Source organism: Hermetia illucens, chromosome 4 (genome assembly GCF_905115235.1).
Source record: "Hermetia illucens chromosome 4, iHerIll2.2.curated.20191125, whole genome shotgun sequence".
Lineage (NCBI taxonomy): Eukaryota > Metazoa > Arthropoda > Insecta > Diptera > Stratiomyidae > Hermetia > Hermetia illucens.
Window position 1 is genome coordinate 170,120,636 of NC_051852.1, and position 18,676 is coordinate 170,139,311.

At 44.1% G+C, this 18,676-nt stretch overlaps 1 protein-coding gene across 1 annotated transcript in view; it reads left to right on the top strand.

Moving 5' to 3' along the window:
* LOC119654331 (myosin-IIIb-like) overlaps positions 1–18,676 on the top strand; it is a 201,677-nt gene that overhangs the window by 174,420 nt on the left and 8,581 nt on the right. Inside the window, exons 4-13 of the mRNA XM_038059662.1 lie at positions 14,313–14,466; positions 14,535–15,436; positions 15,533–15,735; positions 15,796–16,335; positions 16,390–16,534; positions 16,611–17,048; positions 17,111–17,837; positions 17,904–18,166; positions 18,221–18,423; positions 18,523–18,618. Coding sequence (XP_037915590.1) covers positions 14,313–14,466; positions 14,535–15,436; positions 15,533–15,735; positions 15,796–16,335; positions 16,390–16,534; positions 16,611–17,048; positions 17,111–17,837; positions 17,904–18,166; positions 18,221–18,423; positions 18,523–18,618 — 3,671 coding nt within the window. The remainder of the gene's footprint in view (positions 1–14,312; positions 14,467–14,534; positions 15,437–15,532; positions 15,736–15,795; positions 16,336–16,389; positions 16,535–16,610; positions 17,049–17,110; positions 17,838–17,903; positions 18,167–18,220; positions 18,424–18,522; positions 18,619–18,676) is intronic.

Here is an 18,676-nt window from a genome sequence, read left to right on the forward strand (position 1 = left end):
AAAAATGGAAGGTGTGCACCACAAGCAAATGCAAATATTACATTAGCAATGGAGCAGCGCCGAAGTAAAACAACCGCAAGCCTATCATGTTTCTAATTTATCACTTTGTTGAACACTTTGCATTCTCTAAATTGTAATTTCATAACTTTCAATCATCTCCTCCCCTCGACCGATCATTACCACTGAATATCGAGTGGGTAAACCATTAGGAGTACTTAAGTCCCCCATTATATTCATAATCGGATAATTATAAACGATCAATTCTGAAAGAAAATCGCACTATCCGGTCTGGTTCAGTAATTTGCATGCTCGCTGATAGTCTAATTAATCGTATCATCGAAATTTTCAACTACATAGCATCAAAGCATTTCGCCGGGGTACGGGTAGTATGCAGATAGCGGGAATTCGAAATAGCATGTTAAGGCGATTCACTTAATTTACGGTCATTATGATTCGAACCTTTTTCTGCTGTTTCCATTTTTCCTGCGGATTTTCTTCGGCCAGCTCTAGCTGATGACTTGTGGTTTTTTTTTGCTTTCCTCAAGCATCTATAAAACGCAATGGTGCCACAAAAGTTCTCTTACGTATCTTTGTAATTGGACATTAACCAGATTGCCATATAAAGAGCTTGTGAATTTTTGATGGTGGCTATTAAATTTGCAGGTTCAGTAAACGGATGTATTGATTTACGCTGATAATCTGAAATACAGGCATACTTACGTGTACGGTATATGGATAAGTGTTTGATAAAAGTTAGAAATTAATAACAATTTCTAACAATTCAAAATACACCACTATGTGTGCTCGTTAGGAGTGTTGGAACGACTGATAATCTCGCATGAGAGGCATTGAAAAATCTTTCAAGGAACAGAAGATACTGATAAGTTGATGGGAAATAGCGAGCCAACTCCTTTATCATATTGGAGCTGGCGAGTTTATATTTCCTGATGTGAAGACAACATTTATTCTCCCAATGATAGCACATTGATGGGGATTGTCAGTCAATAGCAGCATCTTGAGCTGGGGTCAAACAAGGCAAAAATAAATGGGCCAACGTTTTTAGAAACCGGAAAAAGATACTTGTTAGTTCTTTCTCTTGCCTGATGGATATATCCTGAAAATCTAATTTATCAAGCATCCTAAAATCGATCCAATTTTGTCTGGTTCTCCATTTCTCTCATCATCCCCATACACAAAAGTGGCGATCGTACGCTTGCCGAGAATTACCGTCCCATTTCCTTTCTCTCCTCCTGTCCCTACATCTTGGAAACATGTCAGCGACTGGTTATCCGCCTACTTTGGCCATCACATAGTGAAAGAGCAGCACGACTTTGTTAAGCGCAGGTTCACTGCCTCCAACCTGTTTGACTCTTCCAACTTTATCGCCAAATGTCTAAATTCACGGCATGAAGTACATACCATTTTCACTGATTTCGATAAAGCCTTCGACACTATAAATCACAAGATGCTTATATCCAACCTCTCATCTTTAAACGTTCCAATACCACTTATTTTATGTGCTCTTACCTTTCCAAACGTTGCCGCCGCGTCTCTTTTGACGGCTGGACTTCCCGCTCCTTCGCCCCCTCTTCAGGCGTCCCACAGGGATCTATTCTGAACCCTTTGTTATTTTTATTTTTTATTAACGACCTCCCACAACTTTATTGCTTTTTCCTCCTCCTGAGAACAATAAGCAAATAGAGTTTACTCTGTTTGTTTTTTTAAGGAACGTTAAATTAAATAATTAAATAAATAAAATTTTCCACACACCATTTTTCTTTAGACCAACCCATTACCATAACATTTGGGGAAAATACAGGAATTATGAAGGATTTTTATTTCCTCCTCTGGCCTTACACCATTCGATAGCGGGGTATGCTTGCCTGGTTGGGGTTTAATACTTCTACCCTTTGTCAACGGTCCTTGGACACTTACATACAGTCAGCCTATGGGTCCTTTCCTATCAGTTTGGATGTTCAGGTCAATTTCAGTTGAAAAGTTATTATGAGGGTGGCTGACATGGCCGTTCCATTGAAAGCGCTTATCTCGCAACTTTTCCAGTATATATATAAAATATGTAGACGCAATTCCATATCGGTCACGCTTGTAACCCTTTCAGACGCGTTTATGTCACTAAAACAATGGTCACCTATCGAAATATCGGTACTAGGTAAATAACCACTTCTTTATATATTTATTTCGTTTTTTCCCATTTATTTAAGAAAAAATCAATGATAGTAGTAAGCCACTGCGAGTTTAATTAAAAAATTTCTTTGCCATCAAAGCACTAAAGCGGATTAAAGTGCCTACTCTTGACGCTTTTTCAATAGAACTATTCCGTGCAGCCCCTGCAGTTTCAACCCCACCACTACTTCGGCTCATTGGTAAATCTAGAAACCTGAGATCTTTCCAAATGAGCGGAAGACGGGTACAATTGCGACAACTCGCAGAGAATTTGGGTGCATCCTGCCGCCGTAACCATGATAATCAAAATAATCCTAGAACGCATCGAAGAATATCTCGAAACCTTAGTTCACAGAGGTTGGCTGGTTCTCGATTTGGATCCTCTCGCATCTATTGATATCCTTCGGATTATTCAAGTTAGGGAATTTCTTCTGTAAACGGGGGGGGGGGGGGGGAATTGTTAGCTCAAAGAGCCCCCGCTAACCGGTCACTCCACTGGTTGAGCTGTATCTTATTCACAACATGACTCCAATTCACAGCGTTCCTCAGTATCTCCCTGTTTTTGACGAATTGCACCCTTCCTTTCATAGGAATTAAAATTGTGATCGACGTTGCCTCCATTGCAGAATACACAGTCGGGATCGTGTTTTCCCGATCTTGTACAAGTAAAACTGAAAACTTCCATGCCCGCTTAAAAGCTGAGTAAGGAGTGCAGTCTACCTCTTCACTCGTTTTCCCAAAAGAACCAAGAAGCAACCACTTTTCTTGAGTCTTCTCCCTTGCGTTTGTGGATGAATTTACGTTCTTCAACAAGAAAAGCAACGGACAGTGCGCAGTGCAAACGCCATCCGCAAAGCTTCCCATCTCTACACGCAATGGGCTTACCATACACCTCCTTGTCAAAAGTATCAGCCTATATCTCCGCACCATAGAGCGTTTTCCCATACTGCTCGATGTAGGACCCCAACCTTTGCCAGCTTGAGGCCGAAAAAACTCATAATCGAATCAACCGTCGATCCAAGGTACTTACCCATTGGTTTCGACGTTTCTTGGAGACTACATGAAACGCAGGTTCTTGGTGATCAATTCGGTTTTTTCCAAAGCATGGCTGGTCAACGAAACTTGCACTGCATCCTAGAAGAATTATGATTGCCATGTCATAGTCCACCTATTAACTATACTATGTCGAAGAAGCATATAAGTGCCAGCAATTTCAATGTGTTAAATATTCCCACAGCCTGCACAACTGCCGCACACTGTCCAAGAACATGGGTGGAGGTGTCGTCACTCTTCCCCAGTTGGTAATTTGGCCTGCAATAGCCAGTGAAAATTCCTACTATAACCCGAAGCCTCTTCTTGGCAATGTTTAAATAATCCTTCGAGTGCTTGAATTCGTATCCCCCACGAGCACGCGGGACTATTCCAATCCGGTTAAGCGTGCCCAGTACAGTACTCTCAGTCATTTCTCTTGATTCTTCAGCTTTGTAGTCATCAACCAAATGGATGCGTACTTGCTCCTTTCTTGGCCAGCTCGATATGAGCAGTCATCCACTCGCTTACCCGTTGCATCAATATGCAAAGTCTGCTTCGCCTCAGTCCAACAGAGCGTTTGGCAATATGTGCCGCAATATCATTGCATAATCGACCATGCGCAACTCTTTTGGTATGTGAAGCCTAAGCATCGTAAAAAGCGTTCCCGACGTCCAGCCCTAGGGTGCTACCTTCAGCGTGATCTTCACCTTCCTTTGGCCCCATAGGAATGGTCACTCAGAAAATCACTTTATGTCCGTAAGAGATAGCCCGCATTAGAACGAATTTTCTAGCTTTCCTAGAATGTCCTTCCATCTTAGGATATTAAAGTAATTTCGGATATCGAACCTTACGAAAAGCACTACTCGTCTCAGCTTGATCCACGATCCTAGAATGTCTTTCCAACTTAGGAAATTAAAGTAATTTCTGCAATCGAATGTTACCAGGAACACTACTCGCCTCAGCTCGATCCACGAACCCCATGAAAGCATCCACTATGGATTTCTCTGCTCTGAAACCGAACTGTTCTGGAAATAAATCCCTAGCAGCATCCATTGCTTTAGTGCGTCCACTCCGGATGAGCTCTATCAATCATATATAGTGGTCGATATGCGGAAAGCAGCTCAGTGTCTCCTTTCCGTGGTCTGTGCAAGTCTCACCATTTTGTAGGGGGAAGAAAAATTGCCATTTTTGATGCAAGCATGTCTGTTCTCGACGCGGCTTCTAGGATGTGCATTCCTCTGGAGTCTATGGAAGCACGCCCCATTAAAGCGTCCTGATATTGAAGTCACCCCCAACCAAGATCCGCCCTTCCTTGACTAGAGCAGCGTCCTTCAGATTATTAAGCCTACTTCAAAGGGTTGGCATCGTCTCATTCGGTGTTTGGTAGACGCTGAAAAACGTTACTCTAAACCCTAACCGTAAAAACCGAATCCAGACAAACCCTTCAAGAATTCTAAGTTGAGTGCCGTCCCGAACCTGGATGGCAGCGCAACCTGCTATGTCGAGATTCCGTGAAACTGAGTCTTTCTTCTCGCAATGTTCGATGATAAGAACTAGACCAGCTGACCTGCCCACATATGTAGCATGGTGCCTTCCTGTCAAATCCTCGGCAGGTTGTGTCCTCATATTCTAAGGATTTATAACACTTAGTCGGGGCTACCGAATTTTTCCCATACATACTACCCATCCAATTCCGATTTTCCCGCTGTTAAGAAGTTTCTTCTTGCCCGGAAACTTCCACCGCAGCGAGTTTTGACTTCGGAAATTCGCAGAGATGATACTTATCTGGACATTCACAATTAAGGGCTCTTCTATTATATTTCGCTCTATTCTGTAAGAAAGTCGAGATTTCAGTTTTTTAGAGAGCACAAATGTTCTAGGCTAGAAACCAGAGCTTTCTTCCCCTCCTCCCTTGACCGTCCCACAGAATATGCCCAGCTAATTCAAGGAGGACTGTTCCACCCTTTGTTTTTTATGTTGAAGGCATTTCCGCTCCCCTATTGTCGGGCTCGATTTTGACTTCCGTCACTTTAATCAGCAAAACTGAAGGAAAAATCTTGAAATCCTCGGCTCTGGCTTATCGCCCAAAGCCATCTAGTTTCAGTGAATTCCTCTGGGCCTCTTTTAGGAACAGAATCTCTGCAGTGTGCTGAATTTGCCGTTCTCGCTCCGACAATCACATCACTTGGCACGACTACTTCTCTATTAACATAGTATGCTGGTCCCAAGCCCAGGTAAAGGAGGAGGGTTTGAGGCAACGTACTCTGTACTATCCTCAGTAAAACAAAAATAAAATGCTGAGATCAGGGAAAGAGATAAATAGAGTATAGTTGAAGTTATTCTACTATGCTAAATCCTACCTGATCTCTCTTGGTGACAGGCCCCGCGACAGGTCGACCAAGAAAATGCATAGAATGTCGTTACAAACATGATGATCGGATTAAGTCACAGGCCTCGGAGAAATGCTAGGGCGTCCACCTCAGTCGACGCGGCAGGACGGGCCCCGGTCCTGTCGAGAAATGGGCAAGGGTTCTTGACGCATGGACGGTGTCAGGACGTAAGCAAGTTAGTCCGCACACAACGAACAACGAAACAAATACGTGTCTGCACGCTAAATGTTGGTACCCTAACTGGAAAGACCGAGGAATTCGCAAGAGCCCTTCGGAAAAGGTGCATTGACATCCGCGCTCTGCAAGAAACCCGATGGTCTGGTTCCAAGAGCTGCGACATTGAACGCGAACGCGGTAAAAATGGCTACAAACTTCTCTATTTTGGTAACCCACACACTCAATATGGTGTTGGCATTGCCATCTCAGAGGGTTTCCGTGATGCCATTAAAGAAGTCGAACGATTTGATGATCGGCTGATGAAGCTCATCATTATATCAGCTGATCGTACTATTCACTTCTTCACTGCGTATGCACCACAGACAGGTCGACCTGATGCCGAGAAAGATGCCTTCTGGCAACTTCTCGATGAAAAGACTTGTCACGTGCCTGCTGATGATTACATAATCATTGTCGGCGACCTTAATGGTCATGTGGGTGAAAAGGCAGACGGTAACAGGCGCCATGGGGGAAAGGGGTTCGGAGCGCGCAATAAAGGTGGCGAGCGTATAATCGATTTTGCGGACACCCATGACCTTGTACTTATGAGCACATGGTTCATCAAACGATTGTCCCATCTTCCCACATTTTATAGTGGGAACAATAAAACGCAAATCGACTATATTCTCATAAGACGCCAACATTTTACCACTGTCACTGATTGCAAAGTCGTTCCCTACGAGACCATCGCACCTCAACATCGGCCGTTGATTGCTGTCCTGCGAATTAAGCCACCCATAAAACGGCGTGAGGAACGCACTGGCCCGCCGCACATTAAATGGTGGCGATTTGGTGAGAAGAAAGAAGAAACGATCTCATTCATACGATTGCCGACCATTACGAATGTATTATAGAAGAATTATGGAACCAAATGAAAGACACGATCCACAAAGTGGCCTCTGCAACTCTCGGGGTCACCAAGCCGGGTAAGCGATACATCAACCGAGACACTTGGCTTTGGAATGATGATGTTGAAATGAAGGTCCCTGAAAAGAAACGCTTCTACCACAAATTTCTCGACGATAAAACGCCTGCTAATTGGCAAATTTATAAGAATGCCAACCGGGAAGCAAAGAAAGCGGTCGCTGTCACCCGAGCGAAACATTTAAAAAATCTTTACGATAAACTGGACACTCGGGATGGCGAGAGAGATCTGTATCGACTTGCTAAAAGCCGTGATGAACGCACACAGGATATCGAACACTTCTGTTGTGTTAATGACAAGAACGGTACTTTGCTTACCAACCGTCGAGCCACAACGGATAGATGGTGAGAATACTTCCAGCAGATTTCAACTGAAGAATTTGCTCATCCTCCACTTCCACAATCATTGCCGACATTTGGAGCAGTTCCACCAGTCAGCGCAACTGAAGTGGAGGAGGCAATAAAACAAATGAAATCGGGGAAAGCAACAGGACCTGACGGCATCGCATCTGAGCTCTGGAAAGCGAAGAGCTGGGACCCAACACTGTGGCTCAGTGAATTCTTTAACCGGGTTATTCAGGAAGGAAGAACACCATCTGACTGGCAAGAAAGTACCACTGTTCCAATATGGAAAAAGAAAGGTAGCCCAGCAGAATGTTCGATTACCGTCCGATCCGGTTACTTTCCCATACCATGAAGATTTTTGAACGCATTCTTGACAACCGTATTCGCGAAATCGTTGAAATAACCGTGAATCAAGCCGGATTTGTCAAGAACTGCGGAACTACTGACGCAATACACGTTGCGCGGTTACTCATGGAGAAACACCGTGAGAAGCATTGCCCTCTTTACATTGCCTTTCTGGATCTAGAGAAACCGTTTGACCGTGTACCACACGAACTCATCTGGTATGCTCTACGACAACGCTTCGTGCCAGAAGAACTCGTGCGCTGGGTTCAATTGCTCTACCACGACCCGAAAAGTAAAGTTCGAAGTATGGCGGGTGTATCAAAACCGCTTCGTGTCTCTGTTGGAGTTCATCAAGGAAGTGCCCTCTCACCACTCCTCTTTGTCCTTGTTATGGACACCGTCACACGGGATATCCAACGTCCAGCGCCCTATCTGCTTTATGCAGATGATGTTTTCCTAGCATCTGATAGCAGAAATGATCTCGAGCAACTTGTTTAAAAATGGAATGATGGCCTCATGCAACACGGTCTCAGATTGAATTTAAACAAAACTGAATTTTTGACGACCGATCCCCATGAAACAGGCACAATCACTATCAGCGGCAGTGATCTACCCAGAACTGAGCGATTTAAATACCTCGGGTCAACGCTATCAGCCAATGGAGAGCTGCGTTATGAAATTGCTTCACGCATTAACGCAACCTGGATGAAGTGGCGTTCCACAACTGGTGTCCTTTGTGATCGACGTATCAACGAACGTCTCAAATCTAAAATTTACCGCAATGTCGTCCGTCCAGTCGCTTTCTATGGTTCTGAGTGTTGGCCGACCAAAAAAGACAATGAACGGCGTCTTGCGGTAATGGAGACGAAGATGCTACGTTGGACTAGTGGCGTCACACGTTTAGATCACATCCGAAATGAGGATATCCGCGATCGTTAGGGGGTTGCACCCATCGTTGAAAAGTTGCGAGAGAGGCGTCTTCGATGGTATGGTCACGCAATTCGTGCAAACGAGAATTCACTTGCAAAGATTGGTCTGAACATCGAAGTCGATGGTAAACGACCAAAAGGCAGACCTAAGCAACGGTGGCTTGATACGCTGGATGGCGAAACCGATCACGACCCCGCTTGTGAACGGGACAAAGGCTGAAGAAAAAGAAGAAGAAAGCTTAGTCCACAGAACAGACTGGTTTTCAATTTGGATCGATTAACACTCTGCGGATCAATCTCTTTTGATTTTTCTTTCGCCTGCGTTTGTAGATGGATTTACGTTTTTTGGCAAGGAGGGCAAAGGAGATTACTCCCGTGATCACCATCACAGTTAGTTTCGATACACTCCCCATTTCTGCACTTGCTCAATAGAATTAAGCCATAGAGCAGGATTGACTATTTTTCACTGATTGCTAGATGTAGGACCCCAAGCTTTGCAAGTAGCCGGCTTAACGTCGATAACGCTGGTTGGTCGTTGGTTTGAACGTTACTACGAACTTGGAGCTAGATATCAGTCGTGATGATTGTTTGGGGTTTTCCCTGTCAAGGGAAGTTTACTACATTCCAGAAGAAGTCCAAGAACAGGTTTTGTCACTCGCCTCACAGAATCTGCACACAGTGTTTGTAAATACTGCTAGCTTCCCTAGGTGATAATTTAGCCTACAATAACCAGTGATACCTACTAGAATCCGGAGTGAATCTTTTTGATGACGCCTAAACAATCTTTCGAGTCTTTCGATTCGTATCCTCGCACGAGCACACTGAACTATTCTATTCCTGTTAGCCTCGCCGAGTAGAGTTCTCTCAGCGATTTCCATTCATTGTTCTGTGTTGTAGTCCTGAGCCCATTTTCGATTCCTCAGCAGGGTTCAGGAGCCTATAGTTGCATTCCTGCTCCTTTCCTGATCAGCTCAATGTGGCCTGGAAGCAAGAGTATCCAGACCTTATTAAACGTGCCAAGCATATTCAGTCTATTAAGTCACTCCCATTCCAGTCTAGAGTTCAACTGATTGCATCTAAGTGCTTTGGGAGGAGTTTGACTGTCGGTCAGAATAGCGATGTTCTCTCTCCCTCGTTCCTTTCGAGATAATTGACGGTAACGCAATGCTAAAGCCAGGGGCAGTCATCCACGCGCTTATCCGTCGTGTCAATCTGTAAAGTCTGTTTTGCGTCTATTCAACAACCAGTCCGGCAACAGGTGTGCCAATATAATTTGCATATGCGACCAGCCGCAATTTTTTTGGTATGTCGAGTCCTTGTAAAGTATCGTAAAAGGCGTTATATGTGCCCTAGGCTGGATTCCTACGCTGCCTCCAACTTGATCTCCATCCTCCTTTGGCCCTCTAGCTGCTCATAGAGCAGGGGTCGGCCACTAAGATAGTCACTCTATATCGGTAAGAAATAGTTCACATATGAAACGAATTTTCTAGTTTGCCTAGTATGTCTTTCTATTTTACGGAATTAAAGGCATTTTTGCAATCAAACGTAGAAGCACTACTCGTCCTAACTCTTTCCACCATGGATCTCACTGCTCGAAAATTTAATTGTCCTCAGTATAAGCCCCTAGCAGCACTTATCACTTCACTGGGTCTATTTCCGATGAGCTCTCTCGAGCACTTTACTGGCCGTATCAAGCATACAGATTGGTTGCTACACGAACAACAGCTCAGTGTCTTCTTCGCCATTGCTGATCAGCAAATTTTCTCTTTTAGCAAGCAGCCCTGTTCTCACCACTACCTTCAGGATCCGTTTCCCTCTGCAGTCTGCGTAAAGTATGCCCATTCACGACCTTTAGCACTGAAGTCGCCCCCAACCAGGATCCGGCTTTCCGTGGCCAAGGAAGCGTCCTCTAGATATTCAAGTCTTGTTCAAAAGTCCTGCATCGTTTCATCTGGTGTTAGACAGAACCGTTCCTCCGCGTTAAGCAAAAACCGAAAGTCGAGTGCTATCCGGAACCCAAATTCGGTGTTGTGATCTACCTGCCTTCATTTGGGGTGTGGAACCCTCCAGTCAGACTCCCAGATGGTTGTGGATGTGTGTTCAAAATCTAAACATCTGTAACCCTTGGTATCAGCTACCCGTCGTTGTTAAGAAGTTTCTTCTGGTGTTGCTAGTTTTGCCTTCGAAAATTTGCAGATGGCTTTTTTTATTTCGATTTTTCCTGTAAGTCCGTAGAGATTTCGACTTTCTAGAGTGCATACAGGCTCTAGGCTAGAAACCAGAGTATTTTCTCTCACTATCCTCTCGCTTGTCCTACAGAATATACTCTACTAGCTTATTCAAAGAGGACTACGCCACCCTACGTTTTCTGTGTTGGAGACATATATTTCTTCTCCACTGTTTTCGGGCTTGATCGTATAGCGAATCCTGTTGAGAACTTCTGCAAAGTTCTTGCCCTGTGTCAATTTAATCAGCATAGTTGACGGTATAGTTCTCCTTCTTTCCATCACTTTTTGCTTTGGTGCTCCACCATTCGTATCCGCCCCTCCCTCCCCCTCCCTCCCCCTCCCTCCCTCCCTCTTTTCGCGTTTTTCCCAGTTTGTTCTGAAACGGTGAGGGAGTTCCTCTAGTTCCACCAGGCTGTTTTTCACGACCTTTTTGGTGTTTTCCTGAAGGAAGGTTGCATACCGTAGGACTTCACAACTGCTGTCCATTCTCTGATAAGCCTTTCCTCCTCGGCTCTTGCAAGGATTGTCGATTGCGCTCCCACTCGCTTATGCCCAAAGCCATCTTGCCAGTTTCTGGGTTGTTGGGTGATTTAGTCCTAAAAGCTTCCCCTGTTGAGTGCTGAGGCAAGTAACACATTTTCGTGGTGCGCCCGAACGTAGCCGACTCTTTCTTCTTCCCTACTATGTCCGCAGTTTTATTATTCTTATTTTTCATGGGAATATTACCAGCGCAATGTGTGGGAGGGATTGGACCGCTTTGGTTTGGAATGGGATCCTTGGGCAGATACATGCTCATTCAGGGCGAAGCGGTCTGCTAATACCGGATTAGTGGTCGTAAGCCGACCAGGGTCTCAAAGTGGCTAGCTCCTGATACATGCCACAGATGCCACCTTAACAGAATTAGACTCACATCATCGCATCGATGTCGGGAGAGAGCTGTCGATGATTCCGGGGCTTGCAGCGTGTGCCGAATCTACCGGTCACCAGCTCTTCACCGAGGAACTTTCTCCACGCTTTTACCTAGAGTGCAGCTATAATGGCTGCTAGAAGTTCGGAACTACTTACTGGGACAGCTCCTAGGGGCTACGACCCATTAAAAATGTTAAACCATCCTTGACGATCGTGATACACTGAGCGGTGTTTAGATCATCACTCTATCGACTCTTCATTGATTTCAAGAAGACTACGTCTACAGCAAGTGTATTAGCACTGCTTTACCCAGAAGTGGCAGTTAATAGGACACACACAGATCAATTGAAGAAAGGATAGTGGATAGTGGAAGGCAACCGGTCTGAAATATTCGCTCGGTTCGAAATAGGCCAGGCGGCTGTCAAAAATCATATCGGCTTCATTAAGGCGAATCTTAGAAAACTCCCATTTTCTCCAGATTTAGTTCAACACCATGTTGCTTGAGTGATCGCTCCATGTTTGGATAAGTTGTCTAAGATCTAGTTAGCTAGCATCTGCATAGAGCAGTGTAGCCTTGATGTTGGAGGTTCCTTGTGGCATTGCCCATCAAAAAAGGAGTGGCCAATGGGAGCTTTCTTGATCAATAGGGGCAGAAATGCAGAATGACTTTCATTTACCTACAAACTCCACACTTTGCTCTTTGAGCCCAGTAGATAAGTCTCAAATAGCTTTTTTAAATCGAGAATAGTTCTTGACAAAGTCGGTCTGGTTGAAACTAATTTGATCCATGTTGCAAATGTCAAGCCCACCCTTAGACAGTTTAGAGTCCACCTTCTAAAATATTTCATAACTCTTCTCACAACTCGGTTGAAGGACTTACGCTCAGTCTTATCCCTTTGCTTTCAAGAGCTCATTTGCGGTATCTTCAATTCTTGGTGATTCCTCAATAACTCGACTGAAGAACTTGAGCTAGAGTGGGGGGATTCCAATACTCTAATTTGTAAAGCTCATTACTGCTGAGGTCCTGTTGCTTTGCCGCTTGATTGACTCTTCTAGTGGAAGCAGTGGTTGATTCTTCCCCTGATATCAGCTCAAAATATTTTCACCATCTTAACATTGCTCAAATGTTCGATATCCCGGAAGCACTGGCGTCGGCTTTTGACGATACGGGCCTATTTCGCCATCCTGAGTGCCGAGTTTATCGTAGACTTGTAGGCTCGTAATTTGATGAATTAGAAAGCATTTTAGCGACGATGGTGGTTAGAAATCCCATGGGTGAGATCATTTTGCTTTTTTCTGGAAGAACCCCTACTTCGCTGCCTTCAATCTTTCTGTCAATGCCGGTTTAATGCACAGAATCAGCAGCCGACATTGAAATGTGGTGGTTTTATAGTCATGACTTTGTTTTGTGTTGATAAGGAAAGGGAGGGGAGGTACCTACATCTTATTGTTGCTATGATATGAGGTAGGAAGACGTGACCGGCGTATCAACAAAATCAACGATGCGTTGCCACCCTCATTGCTTGACATGATCATCAAGGTCAGTCGCTCTACAAATATAGGCACCTTCAGGAACGTTATATGGCTTTGGGTCGTGTAGTTGCCAGAAACTATCTTTCTTGGCGTCGGACCAATCTGTCTGTTACGCTGAGTCGGTAAAAATCAGCTGAATCGAAAGAGATCATCGAATGATTTGACTTTTCTAATGATGTCGCGGAAGCTCTCAGAGATAATAATCCCGATACGAAATTGAATGCTTAGGTTACCAAAATAGAGTTTATAGGGCATTTATCTACGTTCGCATTTTATATAACAGCCTTTGGTACCAGACCATCAAATTTTCTGCAAATTCCCTGGCTTTACTGGCGAGGGTACCAACGTTAAGCGTGCGGGCTCGGATTCGATGGCTCCTGCTAGTCTGCTTATTTCCTGACACCTTCCCTACGTCAAAAGCTCTTGTGCATTTTTCGGCAGGACGAGAAGCCGCCTCACCTGGTCTTACAATGTTCAGTAGTTTCGTTTTTAAACACGTAGTTCTATCAGGCGCGAATAAACCGCCGCATAAAGCAAGGAGCGGTCACTCAGATAATCACTTTATATTCGTAAGAGATAGTTCCCATGTAAAACGAATTTTCTAGTTTTCGTAGAATGACCTTCCATCTTAGGTTATCAGGGGCAAATAAACCAATTTTTTTTTAGGGTTTCAAGGTTTCTAAGTCGGTCTGCACGTAAAGTCCGACCGGGCCAAGTGAAGAGCAATTGATTATATTTTTTTTTTTTAATTCACGACCTTCCTTTTTGGGGTGCGATCCATGGAACATTTTCTATGTGAATGACCAGCCTAAGGACGCATCACACATAAGATTTTTGATGCTGATGTGCTCTAGTAGCAACGGGGAGCATCACATTCAGTAAATCCTGTGATACATAAACAAGTCCAGGATATTCCGGTAGACGGGGGAATAGGTTACAATGGACCATTAGGGTTTGAGTGCTTTTGGGCTGAGCGCACAAGTACAGGACAAAAGCAACTCACTAGGCGCTACCTCACCTCTGGCTTGGGAGTAGCATGACTGAAGTGGTTCACAGATTCTAGACACTCCCTTATATACCATACATTTGCAAACACAATGGGAGTGGGAATTACCGCGAACCTAAATCCTCGTTGTTCAGGCTAAGCTTCGCCGGAGCTAGATTCCTGTTCAGCGATTGAGGGATCCTCAGTCCGCAGATTTTCCCCGAAGATCCTTATAAATAATTTGCTCTCTACATAATCAATGGTAACTATAGTTCTGCTTTCTTATTCGTAGCTTTGCAATGGAGGATCAGTTACAGATCTTGTGCATGGACTGCGGTTAAAGGGGAGCCGCTTGGGAGACCAACATATTGCCTATATCCTCAGAGAGACTGTAAAGGCATTGGTTTTTCTCCATCAGAATCATTGTATGCACCGGGATGTAAAAGGTATATTTAAATATTAATTCCATTGACACACTGCATGAAACTCATGTCCTCTTTCTGTTTCTCCACAGGTCATAACATCCTCCTCACAGAATCAGCTGAGGTCAAACTAGTCGATTTTGGAGTCAGTTCTCATTTGGCGGCGACATTAGCGCGTAGAAACACTAGCGTCGGGACTCCATATTGGATGGCCCCTGAAGTTATTGCTTGCGAGCAACAACTCGATCAATCTTATGATTCCAGATGCGATATTTGGTCCGTAGGGATAACAGCTATTGAGTTGGCAGAGGGTGAACCGCCCCTTTGCGAACTACATCCGATGCGTGCTCTCTTTCAAATTCCTCGTAATCCGCCACCTAGACTTGCAAGACCTGAGTATTTCAGCCCATTATTAAGTGACTTCGTGTCAGTCTGCCTAGTCAAGGATATGGAGCAGCGTCCTTTCGCTCGGGAGTTATTGTGCCATCCATATTTACAAAACGTGGTAATGTACGAGGATAAAGTAAAACGAGAGCTGAAGGTGGAAATTCTGCGGCAGAAAAACGAGGGTCGTGTGACGCGACAGGCTGAAGTTACAACGAAACATGGAAAACTAAAGTCGGATAGGAAGTCGAAACCTCAAAAGATTTATGTGGATGATCTGGCCGCATTGGATTCGTTGTCAGAAAAGGCTATTGTTGAACAACTCATGAGAAGATACGATGGGGGTCAAATATATACATACATTGGTGATATTTTGGTAGCTGTGAATCCTTTTAGTGATCTGGGGCTATATTCATCACAGCATCAAAGACGTTACATGGGAAAGATCCGTTCTGAGAATCCGCCCCACATTTTCGCCGTAGCAGATGCTGCTCACCAAGCATTGGTGCATCAGAGACAAAATCAAGCTATCGTGATTTCAGGTGAAAGCGGTTCAGGCAAAACGGAAAGTGCAAATTTGTTGCTGAAACAGCTGGTGTATCTAGGGAAGGTAAGTCCTTTTATTCGTCTTCAGATAGTGCCGATAGCGTGACTGAATGAGTGACTTGCGGACATTAAACTTTGTAATGCATAAATTTTCTCACAGGCACCGAACCGTTGCCTAGAAGAGCAAATCCTTCAAGTCAATCCAATCATGGAGGCTTTTGGGAATGCACGAACTGGTATCAATTCCAATAGTTCCAGATTTGGGAAGTATTTGGATTTGACAATGACTCGGGGCGGAAAAGTTACAGGCGCTCGGATTTCTGTGTATTTGCTCGAGCAAAGTCGAGTAGTGCAACAGGCTGAGTAGGTCTTTTCAAAAATTCACTGTAGGGCGGGACATTCACTTGGTTCTCCCATTTTCAGAGGCGAAGGTAATTTTCATATCTTCTACTACCTATACGATGGTCTTGAATCAGCAAAACGATTGCCCGATTACCATCTGGATCAGTCTTTCCGGAAACATCACAAATATCTGGCTCCGACGAAAACTTCAACTTCAAAGAACATTGAGCGTTGGCATCAACTCACCTCCAGTTTCAAATTGCTGGGATTTCGCGATGATGAGTTGGACACGGTTAATCGGGTATTAGCTGCCATTCTGAACCTCGGTGATTTGGAATTCGTCGAGGTCAACTCTAATGACAATACTGATCCGAAGGCTCGTGTGATGAACTTGGCTCCAGTGCATAGGGTGTCAAAACTCCTCGGAGTAGAGGCATGCGATTTGCTGGATGCGCTAACATCAAACTCGGTGGTAACCCGAGGGGAAACTATCACAAAAAATAACACTGTTGAAGAAGCGGTAGCGGCACGCGATGCAATGGCTAAAGGACTCTATGGAAGGTTATTTGATTGGATTGTGAACCAGATTAATTTGCTGCTGGCATTCAATCGACCAAATTCGTAGGTTTGCGGTGTTATTGGATTCGAGGTTTGCCTAATTTCTCTCTTTTACAGTCAAGATCAACTCTCGGTGGGACTTTTAGATATTTTTGGATTTGAAAACTTCCCCAAAAATTCATTTGAGCAGCTTTGTATAAATATTGCAAATGAACAGATCCAGTACTACTTCAACCAACATATATTCACCTGGGAGCAACAGGTTCGTATATTGATCTGAAGTTTTTATTCAACTTTTTGCCGATGTTTCAAAACGATGTAATCCTTTATTCTCACAGGAATACTTAGCCGAGGGAGTCCCTGTGGAAATGGTGGAGTTTTCCGATAATCGACCAGTGTTAGATATGTTACTCAGCCGACCGTTAGGACTACTTGCACTATTGGACGAGGAGAGCAGGTTCCCCAGGGCTACTGATCGAAGCTTCATAGAGAAATGTCATAGCAACATTAAATCTAAATACTATGTCCGGCCAAAGTCAGATGCCTGCTGCTTTGCAGTACATCATTTCGCTGGACGCGTAATATACCACGCAAATTCATTCCTGGAAAAAAATCGGAACTTCCTTCCAGCCGAAGTTATACAGCTAGTCCGGCAAAGTCAGTTTGACATGATCCGGTTTCTTTTCCAGTGTCCTATCACAAAAACCGGTAACTTATATAATGCTTTGAACGATGTGAATATCTCGAGGCAAAATCTAGCTAAGGTTGATACAAAGGTGGGTAGTTGAGTTACTGCTGGTGTCAACACTAGATGACACATATACCGTATTTATTTTAGGAACGGTACAACTCCGGTGGTCTCGCTTCTCAGTCACGAGCCCAACAAACCGTCTCCACCTACTTCCGATACTCTCTAATGGATCTCTTGCAGAAGATGGTTGCAGGTTCCCCTCAGTTCGTCCGATGCATCAAGCCAAACGACATGAAGAAAGCCAAATGTTTTGAAGCTCCGAAAGTCCTAAAACAACTCCGTTACACCGGAGTCTTAGAAACAATTCGAATTCGCCAATCCGGATTTAGCCACCGCTTCACGTTCGCAGAGTTTCTGAAACGTTACTGTTTTCTCGCTTTCGGTTTCAACGAGAAAATCGTAGCAAGCCGTGAGAACTGCAAACTCCTCCTGAATCGCCTGAAACTGGATGGTTGGGCGTTAGGGAAGACCAAAGTTTTCTTGAAATATTATCATGTTGAATTCCTAGCCAAACTTTACGAGGAGCAAGTTAGCAAGATAATTATGGTTCAAGCTTGTGTCAGACGTTGGTTAGCCAAATCGAGATTCGCGAAGTCGAAGGAGCAAATGGACACGTCTGCAATAACATTGCAGAAGCATGTTAGAGGTTGGCTTAGCAGGAGGAAGGCACGCGAACTGAGGGAGGACCGAGAAAGAGAGAGACTGGAGTTGGAGCGAATCGAGCGTGAGCGCATGGCTAAGGAGCAAAGGATCAGACAAAAGAAAAATAAGGAAAATTTGAACAAGAACGATGCTGCTACTATCATCCAAAGTTGTAAGTATTTCCTTGATCGTAAAATTGAAATTTTGGGCTTCAATTATAAAACGACTTTTTTCATAGATTATCGAGGATACACAATTCGAAAGCAAAAGGTGAGCCCAGAACTGGAGTCCAAGGCTAAAAACATACTGAACACTGCTCGTAACAAGAGCGAGGCGCAAAGAATGCTAGAAGCTGAGGGATTTAATGACGAAGAGTCAAACAGGCTCATCAGGAAATTTTACAAAGTAAACGGGAATGGAGACGGCGATGCATCGCCACCCAGGAAGAAAGTCCTAACACCTAGAGATCAGCAACTGGAATTGATTGCATTTTCCCAGAAGGTACCCAAAAAGGAGATAGTAAATACTGACTTCAAACAAATGCTTCCTTTTTAGGTCCACATGCTTAACCAGGACATGCATAAGAATTTGAGGAAGAATAAAGATGGCATTCCATTGGATAAAATTGAACCTCTTCCACCTGATTACAAGCGTCCTCCAGGATTCATCGTTATCCCCAGTCTGCTGGGCACACATCAATTGATGCGATGCAGCTCGAAAGGAGACTTTTGTGAACGGAGGCAAGAGGAGTGCTTGAGGTAATTAGGGATTTTATTTTCAGCATGACACCAACTGTTAACTAACCAAATTCAAGCGTATTGACTCTTTCTTTATCTTTCCTCTAAAATGGAGTATAGCTTGACCAGCCCAACTTCGGATCATTCTGATCATGAACCAGATGTCTGGGATCGTCCATTATTCCAGAAACTATTCAAACTGCAAGAAATTGAAAGGTTCACTCTCTATTTTCTCTATTTCATGTAGAAAACTAATTTTCGACTTTCATCTTTC